The following is a 16,851-nucleotide window of genomic DNA, read 5'->3' on the forward strand; positions in this document are numbered from 1 at the left end:
AGGTTAAGAAGTTCGCAGGGGTCAAGTGGATGCAGCTAACACAGAACTGGGTTAAGTGGAGAAATATGGGAGAGGCCTTCGCCCTGCAGTGGGTATAGTCAGGCTGATGATGATGATGATGACCTTAAGGATACAAGCAGACTTCAATTTGTTGGTAGTATCTATTAAAGGTTAGCCTCTAGATCAGGGGTTCTCTAACATTTTTGCCTCAGGGAACCCTAACAGTCATAATATGTGTCATGAACCTCGTCAAGCCCAGTTAGAGGCTTTTTGTTCAAGGTCCTCAGCATCTGTAATGATATTGAAATAAATGAACATAGAACACCTTTTCCTCCTCTCACGAAGCACCTCCACGCTATGGCAAGGTCTGCGTTATGAATGAGCCTACGCTGATGGTGCGACACTCAGGAGCGAGCTGAGATAAAATTATCTAATGATCTAAATTGGTTTTTAACGAACAAGGCTCCATTCCTGGGCCGCACGTGGAGCAAGAGGTAGAACAGAAGTAGTGGAGAGGGGTGGAGGACTTAAGTGAAAGCTCGCGGAACCCAGTTCGAGAACCCCTGTTCTAGATATTATAAAACACAGGTTGTTTTCTGGAGCACCACAGCCCCAACAAACTCTGACACTGGCACAAAACAGCAGCTCATCATATGCCCACTGCCACTACCCCCACATTGTGGTTGTTGTTTTCTTTATGCCAGCTAATGAAAAAGGTGAGTACAGACAAAATGATGATGGTAACTCTTTTATCGGCTGTAAGATCTGAACAAGACAAACACTGTTCAGAAAAAAAGAGAAACCATGCACGATACTATAAAATAGATGGGAATAAAAGTTTAGAACAAAGTTAAAAAGCTTACATTCGAGTGATGACAGCCCTTTGTCAGTAACTGGAGTCTCACACAAGTTGAGCACTTGAAGCTTAGGAAGGTGTTCCGAGATGAGTTTCAGCCCAGCATCCCCAAACTGAAACCAATTAACCAAAGTTAGCAGTGAACAGCATGGCTACTTTTTGTGCTTCTTGCTCACCTGTGTAGACCACAAGTTCAGATACCGCAAGGATGGAAGCTTGATGAGGTGCTCAGCACAAGCACTAGTCACTTGGGTGAAAGCCAAGGACAGACACTCCAGGTTTCCAAATGATCCACAGCTAAGCAATTTCTCCAAGTCAGCATCCTGAAATGATATACAGATACTGTCAGGCACTTTGCAAATGCGCTCATTTGTTGTAAAGCAGCGTCAAGGTGAGCACTTGCCGTGGAGCGTGCAGGCAGTGTGAGCTTGGTAGGGCCACCCTTCTGCTGCAGCTGGCGTGCCTGCCCTTGACGAAGACAGAGGGCACCATAGTGGGGTGAGCTCTGGAGGGCAGCACTGGCCTGCAGCCTGGCTTCTTGAGATTCAAGGGCACCCAGCTCTAGCATGGCACACAGTGTCATCTGACAGGCAGTGTCACCAGCAACAGCACGCTCACATAAAGCCTCCAGCCACTTTGACAAAGGCCCCAAAAAAGCACGCCTCCTGCCACAGCCACAGCCCACCAGGGTGCCCAGCAGCTGGCTCCACAAGGCACCGCCGTCCTGGCAGGCACTGCTGCCTGGGCTATACAGCTGCAGCCAGCCATCCTTGCCCTCGCGTGCACCCAACACTACACCATGCACCTCACACCGTGGGTCCGTGCCTAGGCACTCCACTACAGGCTCCAGGCCCCTGCACATACGAATCCACTCAGTGTGCACTAGGAGAGGAGGGTAAATCTGTCCAGGCATTATTAACAGCAGCTGAACAGCTGACAAAAAAGTCAGTGTACATCATCTTGGCAATAAAATGAAAATACACAACATTACTGAATACGCTTCCCCTAACAAATCAGATTAGCACCGATTACAGCCACAGAAAGAATAATATGGACCACACTTCTGCGTTCAAGCTCTTCCGTCACATTGCATAGCGGACACAGAAATGTTTACTGTCTTAATGAGCAAGAGCAAAAGTAAATATTTCTTTCATATGCATTAAATACATATTACTTTCTACAAGGCAATATGTCATAAGGCCTTCATCTCTGAAGCGTGGTCCATAATCTTCTGTGCACGACTGTACACTCTTGAAAAAGTGCGAAAAATCTGCTTTTCAGATCACGGGCTATCAGCAGTCAAATGTTTACTTAGCTCAAGATTTCAAGTTTACTCCTGAGTATAAATATTGAGCAGCTGAATTAAAACGCAAGCTTGGAAACAACTGAAACTATGCTGCAAAAATATTCTACCATAAAATTTTGAGCAAGCACTCCTTTCCCCCCAGGTCGAAATTATCAGCAAAGTGAGGGAGGACACTATCCGAGAACAGCACCGAAATTCAAGATGGCGACAAAATTTTTGTGGTGGAAAAGAAAAAATAGAGCATAGTGCACGTGAATTTAATATTAATTTTTTAAATCTTTGATCATGCTTAGAGGTGAGCACCGACATCATCGCTGACGGAAGCTGATCGATGCGCCGTCGAGGTTTTCTCTCGGCACAAGGGGGGACGAGGGTCTTAAAACTGACTTTTTTAGTTATGGCTAGAATCTCACAAAACTTTGCACACAGATTTGGTTTCCTCTAGATTTCAAAAATGTAATCATAATTGAGCTGATGGTCTTAGATCAAAAGTTATCTAACAAAGTCCAGAGCATAATTAGTGAATTTCTTATGCAGCTTTAATTTTCTCATTGCATTTCGTTGCTTTTATTTACATGGATTGATAGCCAAAGACTTCCCATGCCAGATGACAACCTTTGTTTTCCTCTAAAGGCACGTCATCCACACATATTATGTAGAGAGTAAAAGGCTTTATTATTTGACACTGGAACTCATTAAGCTAATCTCAAATTGATAGTTGTTCATTGCCTTAACTAAAAAATTAAAAATGTCATCGGGTACCTCATTTTTCTCTGAAGAAAATGGCACCAAAGTTATTTGTGTGAACTAAAAAGATGTTATCAAGAACCTGCGTAAGACTGTAGAGATCCGACCAAAAATATGAAACCTTGAAAACGGAGTTGAAGTTTGACCACATATAACTTGAACGATCAGTAGCCTCACTGTGATATTTCTCACAAAAATAGCATGCTCTTCCCATTTCCAAAACTGTCTTCGGATTTTGAATATGTCAACTAAAACTGAAGCAATCGCCATTACCTATGGCCAAGATAGTGTATGCCATTAGGAAATCGGCAAAATTTTGGTCAAACCCGGATATTTCTAATTTTGGTTATATCTAACTCACGGAATATCCCCTTGAAAATCCCATGTAAAAGTATAGGAAAGCTGCGTCGTATATCGAACTCAATTTCACCGGTCGTTCGATATATCGAACTCCGCACCACGCATTAGACGGTGCGCCTCCCCCAAAGACGATCGCATCACCTTGGCCGTTTGCCGCGTGACGTTTTCAAGCCACGCGCGGAAGGAATGAAAGGGCACAGCTCTGAGCACGGCCGGTCTCAAGGCGCGCGCTCCCTCCCCTCTTACGACCTGCGCAGGAGGGGCAGTTGCCACCTATGGCCGCTATTCTCTGGGGCGCTGCGAGCCAACCCCGCTTCGCTCGATGGGGGCCGCTAAATGTTCTCGAGGTAGCCTCGGCGCGCGCTGTTCGAGACATTTGCATAGAGTTATTGAACGGCCGCTCCCAGCGCGTTGGGCAAGAACATGACAACCATGTCTTCTGCAGCCACGACGTGCAAGTGGGGGCTAGTATGTGGATCTGAAAACACTGAATTTGGCATTGTGTGAATGCGCATAGTATAGCTGGCACAGCTGGATCATTTGCGACTGACAGGAGTAAAAGTGAAGCAAGATATTTCAGTAAGAAACCAGCGTTAGCAACCATTTATTTTCCTCTTAAAGGCCGGCACAGTCAATGTGGGTACTTGAAAGTGTATTTTGGCAATAACAGCATTTGCCGTTCCGAAAAGCTCCAGTTTGCTCTCACTGCGCAAAACACGCCTTATCAGACAGATCATTTGTTCTTTGAAATTCTGACATTGTTTCACCACACCTAAAAGGACTGAACGCAATAACAAGCATTGCCTGTATTGACGTATACAACATTGTCGTGACACTTAGAGTTCCAAGGGATATCAATTACAATCTGAAATGCTTTCGTGTTGGTTTGTGGATGAATCCAGATGGCTTGTCATTCTGGTCTGTTAATTTCTTTGTGTAGTTTACGAGAAGGATCCGGAGAAACTTTTCAGAGATGAGGTGGGCTAATCGTTTGGCGTGACTCCGGTCAACACCTTCTGGGAAGCTTAGGAGAGGTGAATCTTCTAGATTTGGTTCAACTATTAGCTGCAAGGTTTCCAGAATCCTTGATCGTGGGAGATCCTTGACCACATTTTCAAAAAAAGACGAAATGGTTTCCAGGAGAGCTAGAAACTCTGGCTTCGGATAGTGTAGTTCACCATTCTCTTGTGAGTGCAGAAGTTTGTAGAGAGGACTGCTGGTCTTGTCTGATGTCACAAGCATGACGCAAGCATCACACCCAAGATCGCTTATAAGCTTCGCGATATATCCACCTATGTAGACCAAGCCTGAATAAGTAACAGACGCAGGTGGAGCTGGAAGATGTGCTCACAAAGCTTTCTTGAGGAACATAGGTGGCCGCTTCTTCTGCGTCTTCACCTTGTATAGCGACTCCTCTGGATGGTAATGCTTGTTTCTTAACAATGTGGTCCAAAGCTGTTGTAACGGCTCTTGCGTCCAGCGCGTAATTACCTCCACACATGAAGCGCAGTTTTCCGAACAATGCCTCGATAGGGTCGCTGTTAAATTTCCTTGTCAGGACGTAGTTGATGCCTCTTCTTAGCAAAAATTGGGTCACCTCTACAGTAGATTTAGTGCTGAATAGTAGAGCATTGTACGTCTCTTCTGTAAAGTTCCCAACGCCAGTGGCAATGAAATATTCCTGAATTTTTTTCATGTAGCTGCAAAACTCATTTTGCAGCCACAGTAGACGTTCGTTGTCCTCTTTCGAGATCGGCCTTTTGCAGCCACTTCCATTATATGTCGTGTCGTGAATATCGAACCATTTCTTGATCACTTTCATGAAGTTGATCGTCGATGTGGCATCCTTGAAAGGGAAGAGAAGAAAGCTGACTCGTGAGTTCTGCTGGAGATGTTCAAGAGCGGCAGTTACTTGAGGCGAAAACACCTGCACGGCGCGCAACATGTTCTTTTTTTCGAGGTTCGACGGGTACACGTTTTCTCGTCAAATTTCTTGCCAACTTTATTGACATGTCCTTCTGATGCTCATGAAGTTTCTTGACAAATGTTCCACTGATGACTCCAGTGCCGTCTGTGAGCTCCCGTTCCAAAAATTGGCTGCGGATATTCTTCAAAACATGGCAAGGATCGAAGCTTAACCCTTTCGCTGTCTGGCATTTCTGGCCGTGACGCACCCCCAGTGTCAGCTTGGTTTCAGGGAACTAGCATATCTGGGAACGAGCATAGCGATCTATTTCTGATTATAATTGCTATACAAATAACATAGTCCACGGAATATGTACATTTCAGTGTTTGTAGGGGTTGTTAATTAACATCATCATCATTATCAGTCTGATTATAAATTAGATAAAAGAATAATATAAGAAAAAACTGCTCGTTACTTCTCTAGAGACTGAATCCGAGCTCAACACTCATGTTTATAATCAAGAGCCATCGCTCCAGTCCGCAGTCGAAAGTCCCGCACAGTCAGCTATCCGAAAGTAACCACGCGCACGGAGGGCGTACTTTCGGTAGTACACACAACGGAGATAAACGGCACGTTGTGAAATCAAGATGAGAGAGAGAGAGATGGACCTCCTTTTCTGCTGCTAGCCGCAAGCAAGAGCGCACCAAGAGAGAGCGAAAGCAGCCATCTAGTCATGTGTCGAGAGGCAAAGGCGCGAGCCCTTGAACGTGACGCGTCATAGCTGACACGCCAACAGAATAAAAATAACAACCTGCAAACCTGCGGAATATGGCAGAACAACCCTTGAAATCACAACCGCACGCATGCGCCGTGAAACGCGCGCGCCACAAAACCGCTAAGCGTGATAGAGTAGCGCGCGCGGAGCGACCGCGCCCCCCAGCAAAGAAGGTAGCCGGGGTGGGCTTAGTCGCTCCATACGAATCAACACAACGCCGGGTGAAAATACAAACGTGTAGAAAGATTTGACAGATGGCGTAGCCTGTCCAAGCGCGCCAGCTTCACGCTCAGGCGCGAAGTTTTGAATGCACGATAGCGAACGTACCGGCACATCGCTGACACTGTGGGGGCGAAGTGCGAAAACGTACCGGTACGTTCATGACAGCGAAAGGGTTAAAAAAATTTCTCATTCGTCGTGAGGATGCTTCACTACAGTTGACAAAGAACCATTTCCCATGAGTTTGAACATGGTTCTGTTTGCTGAGTAGTTGTCGGTAACGATGCGAACCACTACAAAGCCGCATTCCTCAGCTGCAGCGATGACGTCCTTCGTCCACGCATACAAGTCTCTCCCGCTCAGTTGCTTGGTGAAATAGTATGAACACAGGTTCTTGTAGGAGCTGGCGACTCCATGGAGCACGAAACACAGGACACGGTTAGCAAGTGTTCCGTTCTTGGTACGCGGTGCACCCTTTTCCAGCTTGTCTTTCATCCCAAATAATACGTCAGACTTCTGGTCGTATATGCGCACATTGGCTTTATTGCAGCTCCATCTATTATTAATGAGGCCATGTGCTGTTTGTGGCTGAGAAAAGAAGCCTCGTGAACAAACCTTTCCTTCATGGCACCACTCATTCCTGAAGAAGTTGAGCTGGGACCGACATAGCGCTGCAGTGTGCACTTATGTAGCAGTGTCAGCAGACTGGTACGGGCATGATCATAGCATTTTGGAGAAAGAAAGCGCCAAATGATACACTGTCTGATCACTTCTTCAGGATAAGACTGGAATTTCTTCTGGTATCCGTCAACTAGGTGAAGCAGGAAAACAGCCTTTTTCGTGTCTGAAGCAATATTTTTCAGAGCTGAGTAACGTTTGTCGTTTCGATATGAGATCACCTTCCTCTCTGCTTCTAATTGCTGCTGTGCTTTTGAGCAGTTGGAGCGATAGTACGCTACCTGCGAACGAAGCCTAGATATCATTAAAAGGTATTGACTTGCTCGCTATGCATCGTTGTTTGTTGTTTGAGTGCCTATGGTATCTCTCTGTTTGGTCTCACGCTCCGGCAACTCTAGCACTGCATCCTCGCATTCTGGCTCCGCCTTTCGTTTTGATGGTTTCCTAGAAGGAGCAGTGTCTCAAACTTTTGGGGTCCTACGCACTTTTTTCACACTGGGTGCTAGGTAATAAGGATATCCTTCAAATATGGTTGGCACTGCCCCGTGAACTAGTTTTCTTATCTTGCGGTCACTTACGTAGTCACTCTCCAAAAAGTGCTTGCTACATACTGTAGTCAACGGTGATCTGTCATTAATGACGAGATTTTCCCGAGAAATGTTTCTTTGCCATTTGGCGCACAGTTCCTGGTCAACTGGAAACTGATGAAACGACACACCACGAGTCTTCCCGAATCGCGACTGACAAAGCAGCACACAACAGTACACCATAGCCACCAACACGCGCAGCTTCACTTCACAAGTTCCATGAAAAGTCTAAGGCAAAAACTTACTGAGAAACATGATCTTCTCAGCAGGGCGCTAAAAGCTTGAACCACACAGGAAACTTTTCGTCCACGCACACAGCGGCAAAACCAACGCAAAAAAATGGGCACACGTGCGCGCCGACTTGCTTCTCAAAACGTGCTCCGATGCCGCCGCAGCACCCCTAGCATGGGTTAGAGTTGGCTCGCAGCGCCCTCTCGAGGAGACCAGCGGTGGCGAAGCGCAGAAAAAAATGCATTGTCCCCTCGACTCCTGCTCAGGCCGTAAGGGAGGGAGCGCGCGCACATTGAGACCAGCCGTGCTCTGAGACAGCTGGTCTAGGGTAGCCATGGGGGTAGCGCCGCACCCTTCCCCCAAAGGCGCGCGCATCTGCGGTGATCTGCGGTGATCGCTGCCGCGCTAGCACGTGACGTTTGCAAGTCATGTAGGAGAAGGAACGAGAGGTCACCAATGCAGCCGTGGTGTTTGGGAGAGGGGAAAAACGCGATAAAGCGAAGCACAAGAGCGTGCCCACTCTTCTGCTGAGCTTTATCCCTCCCCTTCCTCTCTCTTTCCCGGTCTCCGCTCGCAGCAGTATGCACTACGCACGCGCAGACAAGCCAGCTCAACCCGTGGCAGTCGCTTTTCTAGCGTGAGTTCTGAACGCTCTGCGCGCGGCAACCGGTGTGCGATGAGCGGTTTCGTGTCGTCGTGGTGAACGGCTGAACGCGCGTAAGCCATGACCTTGCGTAAGCTGCGGCGAAAAAACGGCAGATTTTTTTTTTTTTTTTTTAGCGAGAGTCGTTTATTGCCGTCGATCTGAACATATGCTATGGCGGCTGAGGACGTTAAAAAGCAGCAGTTTTTTTTTCTTTCTTTTTTTTGCGAGAGTAGTTTATTGCAGTCGTGCTGAACATATGCTATGGCGGCTGCGGACGTTAAGAAGCGACAGTTTTTTTTTTTTTGCGAGAGTCGTTTATTGCTGTCGTGCTGGAGGTATGCTAAGGTGGCTGCGGACGTTAAGAAGCAGCAATTTTTTTTTTTTGCTTGTCATTTATTGCCGTCGTGCTGAATGTATGCTATGGCGGCTGCGGATGTTAAGAAGCGGCAATTTTTTTTTCTTTTGCGAGAGTCGTTTATTGCCGTCGTGCTGAACGTATGCTATGGCGGCTGCGGACGTTAAGAAGCGGCAGTTTTTTTTTCTTTTTTTTTTTTGCGAGTAGTTTATTGCTGCTGCGGACGTTAAGAAGCAGCAATTTTTTTTTGCTTGTCGTTTATTGCAGTCGATCTGAACGTATGCTATGGCTGCTGCGGACGTTAAGATGCAGCAGTTATTTTTTTTTTTTTGCGAGAGTCGTTTATTGCCGTCGTGCTGAACGTATGCTATGGCGGCTGCGAAGGTTAAGAAGCGGCAATATTTTTTTTTTCTTGTGCGAGCACTGTTCTTGTCGGGCTGAACATGCGGTGCAGTGTAAGCTATGGCAGCTGCGGATGTTAAGAAGCGGCAATTTTTTTTTGCGAGTCGTTTATTGCCGTCGTGCTGAATGTATGCTATGGCGGCTGCAGACGTTAAGAAGCGGCAGATTTTTTTTGCGAGTCGTTTTTGTCGTCGTGCTGAACGTATGCTATGGCGGCTGCGGACGTTAAGAAGCAGCAGCTTTTTTTTTCTTTTTTGCGAGAGTAGTTTATTGCCGTCGTGCTGAACGTATGCTATGGCGGCTGCGGACGTTAAGAAGCGGCAGTTTTTTTTTTTTTTTTGCGAGTAGTTTATTGCTGTCGTGCTGGAGGTATGCAAGGCAGCTGCAGACGTTAAGAAGCAGCAATTTTTTTTTTGCTTGTCGTTTATTGCCGTCGATCTGAACGTATGCTATGGCTGCTGCGGACGTTAAGATGCAGCAGTTATTTTTCTTTTTTTTGCGAGTCGTTTATTGCCGTCATGCTGAATGTATGCTATGGCGGCTGCGAAGGTTAAGAAGCGGCAATATTTTTTTTCTTTTGCGAGCACTGTTCTTGTCGGGCTGAACGTGCGGCACAGTGTAAGCTATGGCGGCTGCAGACGTTAAGAAGCGGCAGTTTTCTTTTTGAGAGTAGTTTTTGCCGTCGTGCTGAACGTATGCTATGGTGGCTGCGGACGTTAAGAAGCAGCAGCTTTTTTTTTCTTTTTTGCGAGAATAGTTTATTGCCGTCGTGCTGAACGTATGCTATGGCGGCTGCGGACGTTAAGATGCAGCATTTTTTTTTTCTTTTGCGAGAGTCGTTTATTGCCGTCGTGCTGAACGTATGCTATGGCAGCTGCGAAGGTTAAGAAGCGGCAAAATTTTTTTTTCTTTTGCGAGCACTGTTGTCGGGCTGAACGTGCGGCGCAGTGTAAGCTATGGCGGCTGCGGACGTTAAGAAGCGGCAATTTTTTTTTTTGCGAGTCGTTTATTACCGTCGTGCTGAATGTATGCTATGGCGGCTGCAGACGTTAAGAAGCGGCAGATTTTTTTTTGCGAGTCGTTTTTGTCGTCGTGCTAAACGTATTATGGCGGCTGCGGACGTTAGGAAGCAGCAGCTTTTTTTTTTCTTTTTTGCGAGTAGTTTATTGCAGTCGTGCTGAACGTATGCTATGGCGGCTGCGGACGTTAAGAAGCGGCAGTTCTTTTTCTTTTTTTTGCGAGAGTAGTTTATTGCTGTCGTGCTGGAGGTATGCAAGGCGGCTGCGGACGTTAAGAAGCAGCAATTTTTTTTTTTTGCTTGTCGTTTATTGCCGTCGACCTGAACGTATGCTACGGCTGCTGCGGACGTTAAGATGCAGCAGTTATTTTTTTTTTTTTTTGCGAGAGTCGTTTATTGCCGTCGTGCTGAATGTATGCTATGGCGGCTGCGAAGGTTAAGAAGCGGCAATATTTTTTTTTCTTTTGCGAGCACTGTTCTTGTCGGGCTGAACGTGCGGCGCAGTGTAAGCTATGGCAGCTGCAGACAAGCGGCAATTTTTTTTTGCGAGTCGTTTATTGCCGTCGTGCTGAATGTATGCTATGGCGGATGCTAAGAAGCGGCAGTTTTTTTTTTTGCGAGAGTCGTTTATTGCCGTTGTGCTGAACGTATGCTATGACGGCTGCGGACGTTAAGAAGCAGCATTTTTCTTTTTTTGAGAGAGTCGTTTATTGCCGTCGTGCTGAACGTATGCTATGGCGGCTGCGGACGTTAAGCGGCAGGTTTTTTCTTGCTTGTCGTTTATTGCCGTCGATCTGAACGTATACTATGGCTGCTGTGGACGTTAAGGTGCAGCAGTTTTTTTTTTTGTGAGAGTCGTTTATTGCTGTCGTGCTGAATGTATGCTATGGCAGCTGCGGAGGTTAAGAAGCGGCAATTTTTTTTTCTTTTGCGAGAGTTGTTTATTGCCGTCGTGCTGAACGTATGCTATGGAGGCTGCGAAGGTTAAGAAGCGGCAATATTTTTTTTTCTTTTGCGAGCACTGTTCTTGTTGGACTGAATGTGCGGCGCAGTGTAATCTATGGCGGCTGCAGACGTTAAGAAGCGGCAGTTTCTTTTTGAGTCGTTTTTGCCGTCGTGCTGAACATATGCTATGGCGACTGCGGATGCTAAGAAGCGGCAGTTTTTTTTTTTTTGCGAGAGTCATTTATTGCCATTGTGCTGAACGTATGCGAGAGTCGTTTATTGCCGTCATGCTGAACGTATGCTATGGCGGCTGCGGAAGTTAAGAAGCGGCAGTTTTTTTTTTTTTTTTGCGAGAGTCGTTTAGTGCCGTCTTGCTGAACGTATGCTATGGCGGCTGCGGAAGTTAAGAAGCGGCAGTTTTTTTTTTTTTTTTTGCGAGAGTCGTTTATTGCCGTCGTGCTGAACGTATGCTATGGCGGCTGCGAAGGTTAAGAAGCTGCAATATTTTTTTTTTCTTGTGCGAGCACTGTTCTTGTCGGGCTGAACGTGCGGCGCAGTGTAAGCTATGGCAGCTGCAGACGTTAAGAAGCGGCAGATTTTTTTTGCGAGTAGTTTTTGTCGTCGTGCTGAACAAATGCTATGGCGGCTGCGGACGTTAAGAAGCAGCAGCTATTTTTCTTTTTTGCGAGGGTAGTTTATTGCCGTCGTGCTGAACGTATGCTATGGCGGCTGCGGACGTTAAGAAGCAGCAGTTTTTTTGTTTTTTTTGCGAGAGTAGTTTATTGCTGTCGTGCTGGAGGTATGCAAGGCAGCTGCGGACGTTAAGAAGCAGCAATTTTTTTTTGCTTGTCGTTTATTGCCGTCGGTCTGAACGTATCCTATGGCTGCTGTGGACGTTAAGGTGCAGCAGTTTTTTTTTTTTTTTTGCGAGAGTCGTTTATTGCCGTCGTGCTGAATGTATGCTACGGCGGCTGCGGAGGTTAAGAAGCGGCAATTTTTTTTCTTTGGCGAGAGTTGTTTATTGCCGTCGTGCTGAACGTATGCTATGGAGGCTGCGAAGGTTAAGAAGCGGCAATATTTTTTTTTCTTTTGCGAGCACTGTTCTTGTTGGGCTGAATGTGCGGCGCAGTGTAAGCTATGGCGGCTGCAGACGTTAAGAAGCGGCAATTTTTTTTTTTGCGAGTCGTTGTGCTGAATGTATGCTATGGCGGCTGCAGACGTTAAGAAGCGGCAGTTTTCTTTTTGCGAGTAGTTTTTGCCGTCGCGCTGAACGTATGCTATGGTGGCTGCGGACGTTAAGAAGCAGCAGCTTTTTTTTTTCTTTTTTGCGAGAGTAGTTTATTGCCGTCGTGCTGAACGTATGCTATGGAGGCTGCGGACGTTAAGCGGCAGTTTTTTTTTTTTGCTCGTCGTTTATTGCTGTCGATCTGAACGTATGCTATGGCTGCTGTGGACGTTAAGATGCAGCATTTTTTTTTTTCGAGTCATTTATTGCCGTCGTGCTGAATGTATGCTATGGCGGCTGCGGAAGTTAAGAAGCGGCAATTATTTTTTTTTTTGCGAGAGTCGTTTACTGCCGTCGTGCTGAACGTATGCATGGCGGCTGCGGAAGTTAAGAAGCGGCAGTTTTTTTTTTTTTTTTTTTTGCGAGAGTGGTTTATTGCCGTCGTGCTGCTATGGCGGCTGCGGAGGTTAAGAAGCGGCATTTTTTTCTCTTTCGCGAGAATTGTTCTTGTCGAGCTAAACGTGCAGCGCAGCGTAAGCTAAGGCGGCTGCGGACGTTAAGAAGCGGCAGTTTGTTTTTTTTTGCGAGAGTCATTCATTCTTGCAGTTATGAATCAACGAAAGCACGCGGTCAGCTGCTATCATGCCACCGGCTTTTAGCATTGTTCACCTCAAACGGCATTTGCAGTTATCATGCTTGCCAATAATTTTGTAGCAGTGGACTGCGCCCTCCCCACCCCAAGCGCGGCACGATAAATTGAACCAGGCTTGTGCAATCAAGCCATCACGCGGGCACTCTGCCAAGTTCGCTCCCTGCCACCGCAGGATCTATAAAAAGTATAGTTAGATCTATGAAAAGTGTAGTTAAAAGATAAACACGTCGCGACGTTATCGCTGCGTAGCATCTTGGCGCGCTGCCAATAGGCTCCCAAAGCATCGTTGGGCGGCGCTGCGGCTCCTGATGGACAACGCCATCTGTGGCAGAAAAACACTGGGACGCCGCCGGCTCTGCTTGCTGCCTTCGCGACGTGCGCCGCGCGCTTTCTCTCGAACGAGCACGCGCCTTGACGCACCCCCGCAGGTGCATCGCGACATGCCGCCTGCATTCCGTCTTGATGATTGGAGAACCTGCCGCGTATTTCCATGGAGGAAACGTAATTACAGGCGAGAAAAGTTTTATTCACGTCTGCACTGTAGAGCAGAAGACAGACGGCGATGAGTAAATATTGATTGTGAATGCATTTCCCACGTTAGCGAAAACGTAGGAGTTTATCTCGAGGTAAGTCAGCTATGTAACTATATTGTCGTATATTGTCCCGTAGCTGTTTAGGCCCGTAACGAGAAGGTTGGTTTTTAATAGGGGGTTGACCTAGCAGGCACAGGAGAGCAAGTCCAGAGCACCGAGTGACAGCAGCCGACTTCAGCTTCTTCTCATCGAACGCCACGGGGCCACTTCTTCGAGTCTGCACACGAGACTCTCGATGGGCGGCTGCTGTTGCACACACTACATTATAATATGTTTAAAAACTGCGGAAGTATTATCAGCACTCTGAAATAAAGCTGCTCGCTTGTTGATCATCGTTTTGGCCTGTAGCATGAGATCTATATACTGTTTCGTTTTTATTATTACGACGTTACTAAAGCAAATCTTGCAGTAGAAGAATAAGCTATAGTCCGAATGAGATGTTTCTTCAAAGGCACGAACGCTAGCAGTCTCAAGAGCACATACGTGCTCCGCGCGCTGCACGCGACATAACCGCCTCGCTGGCTCGGAAGGAAGGTGAAATCCAAGCTTGTACTACAATCGTGCTTTATTTCAGTTCTTACTAAATGGTTGTGCTTCATTTATATTTGGTTTGCATTTACAAAACCTGCGACGCGAATAGGGTGCTCCGTGCGAGTAGTGTCAATCGAGCCATAACTAGGATCGCTTTTGTATTGCACTTCCAACATATTTTTGTTATGAATAATAATAACGTTGGTTCATTTATTGGCCAATTTGCGGAAGTCTGTGAAAGCGGCTAAACCAAGCATGCCCCCCCCCCCACACACACACACACAAAAAAAAAAGGCCTCCTTCCTAGATATTTTCTTGGTCGTAGGACTCATTCGCACATCATTGTCGATCGTGGACGTCGCACGCTGGATATCTGTTGATTTGGTTGTTTTCAGAGCACTCGCAAAGCAGGACGAGAGCACAGAAAATCGGCAAAGCAAGACACGCGCGGAGCGAAGAGCAGGATAATTCTCCACCCCCTTCACTTCGTATACATGGTGTTAAGCCATTGTACTCTTTTGATGCCTCTCTAAGACGTCTTTGTCAACTGTCGAACATTTTTGGTTTCATGGAGAAGGGGAAAATTAGCCCTTTTCGTCTCCACAAAGAACGCGAGACTTCTCAGAATGGTGTCATGTGGTTGGAAAACAGGTCTTGTGGAAACGCTTCCAATGCAATCTGCAAAGTTCCACACGTGAGCCTCGTCTTTTGGCGCTTCGCCTACTATTGTGGCTACACAATGCTACTTAGTACCTCTGTTTCGCATGAGCGGAAGCGTTTTTGTATCGCCAAATAACCGCCAGGCGCAACTCGATCGCCGCACGTGCACAGGAAGCTAGCGGAGCGTCTGCTCCGGCGACGTCCCATCGTTTCACATTTCGCCACCATGCCAGGAATGCGGCGCTGCCATCGCGCGGCGAAACTTGAGCTTGGGTTCCCTATAAATGAGCTGTGTATGCGACGGTCGAAACGGAGGAACGCGCCACCGAATGCTTTTCTCTTTTTTTTTCAAATTCTCGGGGGCAAAAATGGGGAGTGGGTTCATTATGCGAGTGGGTTGACTACGTGACAAATACCGTATCATTTTTTTACGATCGCAAGTGGCATCTCAAGCCGATTTCTGTATATCGAACTATTTCGCGATCCCCTTCGAGTTCAATATATCCGGGTTCCACACTGCTTTAATGGTAATTTGCAAAATCTCGACAGAGAGATGTAAATATTGGACCACCCACTGATCTTTTCAATATGACTGCAGTGATATTAAGTTTGTTATTGTCACCCAATGAGAATGTAGAGAAAAAGCCCAGTAAAGCTGAGTGCAGCGTCCAGAAACAGCACTGAGAAAAACGCATTTGCAATTTGAGACAACCTTTAACTTTTGCTAAACTGCTGCTATGGCAATATATATGGAATCATTGTGAGGCTTTGTTCTTTATGAGAAAGGCTATACAGGGTGTTTCATCTAAGATTTTACCTATTTTTTAAAAATAGGAAAATTAGGTTTTATTGTCGATTCTTTTTTTAGCTGTTGTATTAAGAGGAGCGAAAAATCAGGAGCCTTAAAGGGTACTAATTAGCTTAAAAATTAACTAAGATTAACTAATTAACTTTTTCTTTATACCAGCTAGAAGCTACTTTTAAATTGCAACAGTGAGCTACCGGTGTGAGAATGCCAAATGGTATTTTAAACGACAAGAAACGTGCATTTCTTAAGGACTGCAGCACTGGCAATTCTGGCCACTTTCGACGCACGAAAACGAAACCTAGCAGACGAAGCGCGGAATTGTACGCGCCCACGAGTGACGCAGTCGTGACGTCGCCGGGCGAATCAAGCCGTCTGAAGGCGGCTGCTGCCGCTCGTGAAATACTCGTCTGGCGCTGCGTCATCACATCCAGTGGTGCGATATCTGTGCATGTACTGCTTTTCTTTTTATTTCACCCTCTGGGAGCCAAAGCTTGTAGCCAAAAGGGAGGGCTGATTTGCCCATACCATCAGCGCTACGCTCGCACCATGACAAGCTTCGTCCGCAATGCGTTGGTGATATCTCAAGATCCTACCAGACAATGACGCTGCTCCAGGCGCGTATTTCGCGGGCGGCAGCGGCCGCCTCCAGACGGCTGGTTTCTCTCGGTGACGTCACGGCTGCGTCACTCATGGGCGTGCATAAGTGCGCGCCTCGACTGCTAGGTTTCGTTTTCGTGCGTCGAAAGCGGCTAGAATTGCCAGCGCTGCAGTCCTTAAGAAATGCGCGTTTCTTGTCGTTTAAAATACTATTTGGCGTTCTCACACCGGTAGCTCACTGTTGCAATTTGAAAGCAGCTCCTAGCTGGTATAAATAAGAAGTTAATTAGGTAATCTTAGTTAATTATTAAGCTAATTAGTACCCTTTATGGTTCCTGATTTTTCTCTACTCTTAATACAACAGCTAAAAGAAGAATCGACAATAAAACTTAATTTTCCTATTTTTAAAAAATAGGTAAAATCTTAGATGAAACACCCTGTAGTATACTAAATATATAACAGTACCCTCCCCAAATACTGGCAAAAGCTTGCCACAAAGTCTACATATACCGCCACTAGAACCAACGTGAGAAGCTTCATTTACCACTTCATATGTCTGTGGCAGTGCCCTTCAAGGCAAAAAAATACTCAAAATGCACGAAAAAACGATTTAGCTATATCAATAAACTTGCACAAAGTTTAAGGCTAAAACATGGCGGCGGCATACTAGAATGACCTAATAAATTGGCTAATGCTCCAGAACGAAACTCTGCTGTACAGCGGATGCAGGACCGCAGGGTCCCTTGCTGGAGCT

At 46.4% G+C, this 16,851-nt stretch overlaps 1 protein-coding gene across 2 annotated transcripts in view; it reads right to left on the bottom strand.

The window, feature by feature from the left end:
- Positions 1-16,851, bottom strand: part of LOC146205778 (C-Maf-inducing protein-like) — a 66,337-nt gene that overhangs the window by 12,845 nt on the left and 36,641 nt on the right. For both annotated transcript variants that reach the window (XM_084590455.1, XM_084590456.1), the window contains 3 exons: positions 1,260-1,710; positions 1,033-1,179; positions 864-969 (listed from right to left, as the gene is read on the bottom strand). In XM_084590455.1, coding sequence (XP_084446581.1) covers positions 864-969; positions 1,033-1,179; positions 1,260-1,710 — 704 coding nt within the window. The remainder of the gene's footprint in view (positions 1-863; positions 970-1,032; positions 1,180-1,259; positions 1,711-16,851) is intronic.

The sequence above is a fragment of the Amblyomma maculatum genome, chromosome 1, assembly GCF_055883805.1.
Source record: "Amblyomma maculatum isolate TAMU_Amacu chromosome 1, ASM5588380v1, whole genome shotgun sequence".
NCBI lineage: Eukaryota > Metazoa > Arthropoda > Arachnida > Ixodida > Ixodidae > Amblyomma > Amblyomma maculatum.